General features: G+C 44.6%; 2 protein-coding genes across 2 annotated transcripts; both read left to right on the forward strand.

The window, feature by feature from the left end:
- The first annotated feature begins 4,344 nt into the window (after window positions 1-4,344).
- On the forward strand, window positions 4,345-7,071 carry LOC9629166 (spindle assembly abnormal protein 6 homolog). Its single transcript, XM_024683736.1, has 13 exons — window positions 4,345-4,470; window positions 4,533-4,714; window positions 4,766-4,922; window positions 4,975-5,060; window positions 5,126-5,216; window positions 5,276-5,395; window positions 5,460-5,561; window positions 5,613-5,720; window positions 5,770-5,834; window positions 5,886-6,003; window positions 6,060-6,233; window positions 6,283-6,350; window positions 6,411-7,071. The coding sequence occupies exons 1-13, from the start codon at window positions 4,345-4,347 to the stop codon at window positions 7,036-7,038; spliced, it is 2,025 nt and encodes a 674-aa protein (XP_024539504.1). The 3' UTR covers window positions 7,039-7,071.
- A 27-nt stretch (window positions 7,072-7,098) lies between these two features.
- On the forward strand, window positions 7,099-8,301 carry LOC9656528. The gene is made up of 5 exons (XM_002961326.2): window positions 7,099-7,437; window positions 7,508-7,610; window positions 7,674-7,766; window positions 7,819-8,016; window positions 8,073-8,301. Exons 1-5 carry the CDS (start codon window positions 7,106-7,108, stop codon window positions 8,232-8,234), a joined length of 888 nt encoding a protein of 295 aa, XP_002961372.1. The 5' UTR covers window positions 7,099-7,105; the 3' UTR covers window positions 8,235-8,301.
- Window positions 8,302-9,702: the final 1,401 nt, after the last annotated feature.

The following is a 9,702-nucleotide window of genomic DNA, read 5'->3' on the forward strand; positions in this document are numbered from 1 at the left end:
CCCCCCCCCCCCCCCCCCCCCCGGAGACACATGCCTTGGGCTTTCACCCCATGACATATATTAGTATTCGGACTCGGTCTTGGACTCGATATGAGACTCGATCTCAACAACCTCAGACTTGGTCTCGGACTCAATCTTGGACCTGACCTCAAACTTTGTCTCGGACTTGATCTCAGACTTGGTCTTGGACTCAATCTTGGACTCAGTCTTGGACCCGATCTTGGACTCGGTCTCGAACTTAGTCTCGGACTCGGTCTCAGACTTGATCTCAAACTCGGTCTCGAACTCAGTCTTAGAGTCACTTTTGGACTCGATCTCAGACTTAGTCTCATCCAATGAACTTTTTATCATTTTGGTTGTGCTTTTGGGGATCCTTTAGCCTTTGACACCTTGGGGAGTTGGTTCCTTACATGTTGATCAAGTTAATTTTAATAGATTATGATGTTATTTCCTTTATGTGATACATTTAAGTTAATGATATTTTATGTTCTTTTAATTTTTTTTGTAAATTGTTTAGCATGCTATTTGAAATCTTAGGTTTGGCATCGCTTAAGTACTTTGGATCTTAAGTATGTGAACGTGCATTAATGATATAGAAGGCTAAAGTACAAAAGAAATAAAGATAAGGTTTGAGTGTTAATTTGCCCCTATAACTACTGTGGCAACCACCACTTCTTTTTGTTCATAAGTCTCAATGTTTGAGTCTTGAGACTCAGAATGATGCTTCTAAACACAAGATTAATTTCCTATGCTTTATTCAAAAAATGGCATTATGCTTGAAAAGGATTACACACTCTATATGGAGGGATGAAGCACTCAAGCAAAAACTATCAAAGCTCGAGAAAAAAAAAGTGACCCCATGTCGTGGAGAATAAAAAGTGAAGAGAAGCTTAGCTTAGTTTTATTATATCCTAGTTTTCTTTCTCTCCCAGTACTCAAAGCAAGATAAGTTTTGAGAACATAAAAGCTTAGAATGACTTACCCATGAGTTCAATTATAGCATGCATTATTCCTCTTTTCCAGTTTCTCCAGCTTCTTTATAATGTCTCTATATGGCCTTCTTTAGAGCGATACGATACTAAGCATGGGATCCTGAAAATAAGAACAAACAAGAAGAAAAAAATGAACAAAGTCCCTTTTGTGATCAAGACTTACACTTTCTCCTCTTGTAAATCTTCTTTGCCATTCATTGACCTCTTGCTTGCCATGCCCATGTTGGCAATGGAGACATTGATCCAGAAATGGGATCCCAACAGAAAATCCACGACTCTATCAAAACTTACTACCATGCCAAAATTCCTTGATCACCGATGGAGTTCCTTCAAGCCATTCATTTTATTTTCTCTATAAGTGAAGGTATTTATGGCAGAACGTCACACTGCACTAGTAACTTCAATTGCTTGGCTAGTCAAAAATAGTGAAATGCTTTGTTGCAATGGTACCTTGTCATAGAGTGTATGTTGATAATAGTCTCGTCAAGGACACACTTCCAGACTTTTGTCGAATGTCTTCTTGTGTAACTATTAAGAGTTATGTTCATCCATTTTCTGTTGCATCTAGATGAAAGTCCTATTGGATTGGAGCTCTCTGCCTGGCTCCTTAGTGTGCTGCTGCTGCTGCTTCACCGTCACAATCATCTGCTATCTCAACATCACGATCTTCTGTAGTTCCACCAGATCACAATCTACAGAACTCACCAAATCTTGGCAATGATGTCAGTGCCAAGATCGATTGGACAGCAAGCGTCCTCTACACATCTACAGATTTTCTTTATTTTAGGACAAAATACATTATTTTAGAATCAAACTTAAAAAATCATAGTCAATTTATATATTTGCAGCTGATCGATGTGGCAAAAGGGCATATCTCTACATATGGACCTTATACAAGGGAATTTTCTCAAACTGGATAATATAGAGAATTTTTGTAAGAAGACTTTTGCTGGAATGTTTATTTGTATTATCGCTGATGGTCGGGTCACACCTTGGGCACCTCGGGTACCCCAAGCTACCAGGCTCTTTCACTTGGAAGTCCAAGGTCAACTCCTAAGAGGTTCTCCAGCAGCAGCTAGGATCATGGCCTGCAATAGAATGTGAAACTAGTTAGTCTCAGTAAGAAATAAAAAAGAGAAAAGCACCTGATCAAGAGACAGAGGTCAAACAATCGCGAGACGTTGAGGCCACAGTGAGAACATCTATCTCTCTGCGTTTAGTTTTTTCAGTCTGGACTAACTAGTTTAGTAGAGAATCCAAACTCGTTTGGGGAGCCATGTAGAAGATCAAGGTACTTTTCTCGCTAAAGCCCTAAAACTAAAAAAGATTGTCTCTAAACTGGAATTTTTATAAACTTGGCAATTACACTAAAAATTACAGAATTAAAAATTGTCCGTGTGAATGATTGCTAGACTCCTAGAGCTCCAGCGACCTCGGGATTCTAAAGAGGAGCTCGTCCTAGCGTTCCACCTTGCGGTGGTGATCGAATTCTCTGTCGATTGGCGATGTTGTTGCGCTTCTCAATTTGAATTTCAGCCGTTGATATTTGTAGTGTTTTACGGGTCGTGAAATCGATAGATACTAAAGAGGAAATCACTGAACGTGAGGCAACTCGTTTGGGTTGAGTTTCGCTTGGCACTCTCGTTTGCACACTGCTCCAAGTGAGCTAAAAGCTTTTGACCCTGTGAAAATAGAAGCTCAGCCTTGCTGTGTGAGCACTAAGTTTGCGAGGAAGAATTTTAGTACCTGTGGCAAGTCAGGATCTATCCGAGCAATAACCAAAAGTCTGCGAAGATGAACACCCAGGAATGCTGGCCTGTAGAGGTATCCAGGAGTTATGGCTTGATATGCGTGCTTTAGAGCTTCTATTTGCTTGCACGAGAGACTCCGAGCCCTCTCAACTTGCTGCCATCGATCACAAAACCAACAGTGTTACGAGAAGAGAAGAACGAAGGGAAGAGACTACCTTCTTGAAGTGCTTCGCTGGATTGTGCTCGTTTTTACATTTTCGAACTTTCGTGATGGGAACATAATTCGTGCTGAAGGGATGCCTCAAATCCATCAAGAGAAGCTACAAAAAGGAAATGACACCAGAGCAAAGAGTCAGTAAAACAATTTTCTGTGTTAACATTCCATACCTCTATTTGTTCCTTTGGAACGCCTTTCTCTAGAACACCAAGCGTCGCTGGAGGGAACTCTACCTGCCTCTTTTGAAGAAGCTCGTACTCTTGTGACGTCATGGCAGAGTAGCAACCGGAGAAAGGATCATTGCAAGCCCACTCCCCTTCAAACTTACGCCTGATCTTTGGCCAGTAGAAAACTCCCCATCCTTCGCGAGCGTCCTTGCACCATCCTCCATCGTACCAGTTCCCGTTCTGATAATACTGCACAGCAGTTTCAAGGACTGTCAGTGGTTCGCCGACAGAAGAAAAACCGAAAGAATCTGAGAAAACCTGCTTAGTCTGTAGAAACAAACAAGGAAAACGAACAGGAATGTTACAAGAGTTCCCTGACCATGCCTGCGGCCTTTAAACCATTCTCCATCGTATATGTCTCCATTGTTGTAGCGCAGGCAACCCCAGCCACCATGCTCGTTATCAACAAGCTCTCCTCTATACTCCTGTGAAAAGAGATTCAAGAGAAACTTGAGAAACTACAAAGGAAACAAAGAAGGAAACCGAGATAGTACCTGTCCATTGGTGTAGTGGACTTTGCCATAGCCAGATTTTCTCCCATATTCCCACTCGCCCTCGTAGAGCAAATGATCTGGATTCTTCTTAGACTGAAAAATCCTGTGCTCGCCAGTCCCATGAGGAGCTCCTCCCAGAATCTCCCCAGCATATCGCCCTCCAGCGCGACCACTCACGAGCATCCGACCCTCCTCGTCGTGGAACTCGGTCTTCTCCTTGACATACCTGGATTTTGGCTGCATGATCCCATCCGCTAGGTATGAAGTGAGCGATCGCTGCACGGCTAGCAGCGATGGCGGCTCCACATCCCTGTGGCCGGCGGAAGGCGGCCTCATGAATTTCTTCACCTTGGGCTTGGTGGGAAGCTGGCTGGGGCGGCGCTTGTAATTCATCATCGGAATGGGAGTACCTGGGGGAGATGCTGGCGGCGAGTTCTTCTCTTCCGGCATTGGCGGCGGCGGAGAGGAAGACGCCATCGCGATCGATCACGGGTTCCTACTCTTTCCCGCCTGACCTAAGTTTCAAAATAGAACGTGAAAGGGTAAACGTCATAGCGATCGACAATGGACGGCTCGGATTGGCCCTTGTTTGTTTGTGTGTTCGAAACCTGGTAGTGATAACGACCTTAACTGCTTTGTTTAGGTTTATGGGAGAAGGAAAAAATGGAGAGCCCTTCCGTCTTGTTCGAGAAGGCGATCCCAGTGACGATCAAGAGCTCCAGCGATCGACAGGCGCAGCTTACATTCCGGATTCTCGTGGGACGCAGCAAGCATCCACGCAGCAGCAAGGTAAAAATGTCGCGATTTTGTTCTCGCATTGGAATGCCGATGCGCGGATGCGCGCCTTCCAGGTCCTCCAGGTCCAGATTTCGGATGAGCTCGATCCGTTCTTTCTCTACTCGCTGGAACTAGACGACGAGGATTTCAAGAGTCTCAAGGTCGACCAGTGCATCCTCGTCGATTTCTCGGTTTTCCCTCACAAATTTATCGAGCTGCTGGAGCACTGTCTCGACGCCAAAAGCGAAGATCATCGGTACCTTCATCTCATGGACTTTCGCGTGTGAGCTCATGACTTTGCTGGTAGATTTCTGGCAGTCTTGAATGTCCGGACGGGGGATTCGACGCTTAATGTGGTCGAAACGAACCAGTTCAAGCACGTCAACCATATCTCCCTTTGCTTTAGACAGGGTAACGATGCCACTGTGAAGTCATATCTTGCTGCAAGGCTGGGTGACTATAAGGTACGCTGCTTGAGTTTTCTCTTGTCACTAAAAGTTCCGTGAGAATTTCCAGGGAGAAAATCTGGATCTTCATCAAAAGCTCCAAAAGACACTGGAATCTCTCGAGAATTCCATCAAGGAAGCTGATAAACTGAAAGAGTACTTATTCGCTCGTTCTGTAAGAAAGTGCTAGCTAATAAGATTGTTTGCTTTGTTTGATGCAGAGATCTTGGCAGCTTCAAAGGAGCATATTCACGCGAAGTTACGGAGTTGACTGCGAAGCACACTGTGGACGTGTCTCGTGTGAAGGAGAAGGTTAGAAGCTTGCACATATTGATAATTTTGTTCCTCTTTCTCACGTTTCACTGGCGTAGGCAATGCAAGAATGTCTTGCGATGAAAGAAAAGCTGGAGCGAGACCGTGCCGACATGGAATGTCGCCTACGCTTGAGAGCTGATGCTCAGGAGAGTCACGTTTCCCAGCTGGACAAACAGGTAATTCTACAGCCATTTTATTGGTTTGCCCGTCTTCTCACCGAGGACGGATATGGTTGCCTAGTTGCGTGAGTTGACGAATATAAGGCACAATCTAGAAGTTAAAACTACTGAGTACAAAACGAAACTTGAAGTTACTGAAAAGGAGCTTGAAGAACGGCATCAGGTACCTGGTTTGATATTCTCTATTGAATGTTTAATCCAAACTGGCATGCAGGAATGTAGTTCGCTGCGCAAAAAAAATGTGGGCTACGACAACAAGCTGCAAGACTACTCCAAGCAAATTAACCAGCATCTGATTCGCTTGGCTTCTCTAGAACAGGAAGTAAGGTAACTTTGTACTGTCGAGGACGAAAAATAATCCCTGGATTCAGGTTCAAGCGAAGAATGATCTGCTTTCCAACATGACTAATCGACTGGAAAGTGAACTGTCTCATCGGTAGGTCTGTTGTTTTAATCAGCTCGGAGCACTGAAATCCAGACATTCCAGGGCAGCTTTGGAGATGGCTTTGAGGGATGCTCAAGCCGCACATGAACGGTTGGAAGAAAAAGCAAGTGCAAGCATCGCCGAGGCAAACCGATATTCCCAAGCTGTCGAGAGGCTGCAGGCGAGTTTTTGTTTTTGTTCTTGTTCTTCTCGCATGAACTACTTGTCTATCTACAGGGTGAGCTCAGGGCAAGCAAAGCTAAAGTGAAGCTCAAAGCACAAGTAACGTCACAACAGGAGACATTACTTCAAGAAAGGCAAGTGACAATTGAAAAAAACACGGCCGACAGCAACTTCATGCGTCAAGAAATAGCGAGCTTAAAGTCCGACAACGATTGTTTGAGAAAGAAGGTAACAGTTCTGGATTCCCGCACGATTTCAACACATTCATTCGTAACAGGTGGACGAGTCCAAGGAAAAACTGGAGGAAATGCAAGAGATGGCAAAGTCTAACCAGCAAATGATTCAGTACGTACAGATTTTTTTTTTTCCTGTGCGAAACCCACGGCGCTCATGTCTACGTTTCAGGTGGCTAAACCAGCAACTCACGGATTCACAGCTCGCAAAGCTTGGACACCACTCTAGATACTGCTACAAGAGTGGCGACAGCGCAACGAGAGGATTCGCAAGCCAGACGCTGTCATCACTGGTTGGGAGCTTATCATCGCCGCCACCACTCAAGTCGAGCAGCAGCATTCTTCCACACACGCAAACACACGCGCACCTTCACGCCTCCAGCCCGAGCAGCGTCCTCACAAACTCGTTACTCTCGAGCCGGGGAGCTACAAACGGCTCCTCACCCGTGTCCAACACCGGCATCAGCAAAGTCGTATTCAAGCCTCCACAGAGCTGCGGTGGTGGTGGCGGTGGCGGTGGCGGTGTCCACTCGAGCAGCGCGACGCCGACGACCCCGACGCCGCTGGAGACATCGTCTCAGACGACGAGCGTTTCGATCTACAAGACGGACAACCTCGAGAGCAACCAGCGGACGTTCACGGTGGACATGAGGCGCAAGCCACACCTCTCGCTCGCGGAGCCGACGAGGCTTCCATACAGCTCCAGCCAGATGGTTCGCAGCGGCGGATTTGGCACGAGAACCGGAAGAACAACGGACGAAGAAATGTCGTCCATGTCTTCTCCAGTCAGCATTGGTTGACTTTAAGGAAAAATTTGACCGTTGAAAGCCAAATCGTTTGACTGGCGCTTTAGGGTTCCTGGTGGCTATGGCGGCCACTTGCAACATCGAGGGGCGAGGCGGTGCTCTCGCCCAGCTCGGCTGTCTCTTTGTCGATGTGATTTCGACTCTCGTAACATCTGCCGTGCATTCTTTGCGGCTTCTACTTCCTGGTGCTTCCTCCAGGTCTGGGAATTTCAAGCTGTATCAAGGCCGGGTGTGGCACGAGCGTCGCCGGCCTGTTTTGCATCGATTCGAGTACAACGTGAGCTACGCGCTGGTGGATCTTGAGAGGATGCCGGATTGGTTCCAGGCAAGAGCTGCGCTGGATCATCTCGGTCTTGATCAAGCCCGGGAAATTGCCGGGACAAAAGGTCCTGTGTAAGTAGAGGAATTTCTTTCTCTCCATTCGATTACAAACTGGAAGCTCGCTGACTGGGAATTTTTACAGCCATCTATTGACCATACCAGCGAGCGTGGGATACGAGCAGAATCCACTGAGCGTTTACTATTGCTACGACATAGATGGAAGTTTGGCCAAGTGCATTGCGGAGGTATGAAAGAGACAACGTTTCTTATGAGATTAGATTTCTTTGCTTGAAGAAAGAGCTCTGTAGGTGACGAACACGCCCTGGGCCGAACGAGTGACTTTCGCTTTTGACCCTCAATCGGATATGGTTCCAAAGCCACTCCATGTCAGTCCCTTCATGGTGAGTTTTCCTTTTGTGATTCCATCCCACAAACTTAAACTTTTAAGCGCAGGACATGCAAGGAACCTGGAGGATTCAAGCGTCAAATCCCAGTGAAGAACTGCAAATCGCGATTACTGTGCAGCACGCGGAACTTGGGAACAACTATTTCTCAGCAGTTTTAAAAGCCAAAAGAGTTGAGCATACCAAGGCTGCTGAACTTCTGTTCTGGCTGATGCCTCACAAAGTCGCAGTTTGGATCTATTGGCACGTAAGTTTCGTGCAACTTTGGATCCAACGTGTCCTCAAGTTCTTTCATCCTTGCAGGCTGTTGTGCTTCTCATAAAAGGTGTCCCATTTATCGCACATCCTAAATATGTGGATGGAATTTTATATCGAGAAGTTGCAAAGGGGCGAGATAAAAACCTGAATGGGAATATAGAACGGTATTGTACATGGCGGGAAGCGCATTGCTGGCCTTGGAAGTAAGAGGGAAAAACAAAAATTGTAAGCTCTTATTAATTAATTACTATTAATAAATATTAATTTGTTGTCATTGAAATCCTAGTAGCTATTTGTATCAGTAGATCGAGCACTAAATGAACTAAAATTTAACTTATACTGAATTTAGAAATCTAGATAGTGGATGTTTAAATCTTCTTAGCTTTAAAATCTAAGAATGGTTGAGAATTATTGAGAGATTATTGATAGTAGTAATCTTGAGATCTTTGTCACCTTTACATCATTAATTCAAAAGATTTACAAGGATCTTTTCATCTTATTCTAAATCTATGCATGGCAGAGTCACTTTTACTCACCACTTATAAAGCATATATTATGTCTTGCATTGATTGGCTATTCTCAAATATAGGCATCTTCTCTTGGAGGAGTTTAGTGAACTGATTGCTCATGAGATCATCAAAACAGCTTATTATAATCCATCAGTCTCATGCTTCTTGGTGAGTGCCACAATACCTTATAAACAGCTAATGAATGAAATAACATGCAAAGTAATACTTACCTGGGTGTTGAATGACTTCCCACCATCAATTATGTTGACAGTAAAGTGACAATGATGATGATCAGAAGAGCTTAGAAACTTGTCATATTGCTCTATCCTTGCATGGTCCTGGTCATGAAGATCCAACCTCTTGTAAATCCCTAAAAACATTAGACTAAAACATTTAGTGTTAAGATCTCTAGGATTATTCAAGTGTTACTCCATAGCCCTGTTCCTGGTTTTATACTTAAGAATTTACATTTAGTTCCCATTCCACTACCCATGGCACACATGTCCAAGGGTTAAGTTCTAGTCCATGATTATCATATAATAATTCAAGGTGGTGAAGAAACTTGGTTTTCCTGTGGAAAAGAATTCAGTAATCTACGAGGTGGTTATGGCAGATGGACATAGCACTCGTGTTTACGGTAAATGGGGTCCGAGTGTTCCTTTGACGGTTCAAGGGATTCTCGACCATCCTTCATTCCAGGTTATGGATCTTGGTCGCACAGATGTTATTCTTGGGAAGGAATGGTTTTATGATAGGAAGCCAAGGATCGATTGAGAGCGTAATGTTCTGCGTATCGAAGCTAGTGGCATTATAAAAGAGATTGTCGGGACAGACAATAGTGATACTCTATTGATTAACATTTTGGAGTTGGTGACATGCTCGCATGAGATAGTTAGGTCTTTTGTGGTGTACCCGTTTCTTTCTAATTTGATCATGTCTGATTTGGAGTACATTCGTGGGCATGAGGCATAGGTGGATTCCATTCAGGAGGAGTTCCGTGACGTATTTCTGGATGAGTTACGTAATGGTTTGCCTCCAGAACATGGAATTCAGCATGAGATTGACTTGGTTTCTGGAGCTACTCCTTTTCAGTGACAACCGACTCATACTAATCCCGCTGAAGATGAGGAGATTAATAGACAGCTTGCTAAATACCTTTGGAAAGG

This window comes from Selaginella moellendorffii, unplaced genomic scaffold (assembly GCF_000143415.4).
Source record: "Selaginella moellendorffii unplaced genomic scaffold, v1.0 SELMOscaffold_1, whole genome shotgun sequence".
In the NCBI taxonomy this organism is placed as follows: domain Eukaryota; kingdom Viridiplantae; phylum Streptophyta; class Lycopodiopsida; order Selaginellales; family Selaginellaceae; genus Selaginella; species Selaginella moellendorffii.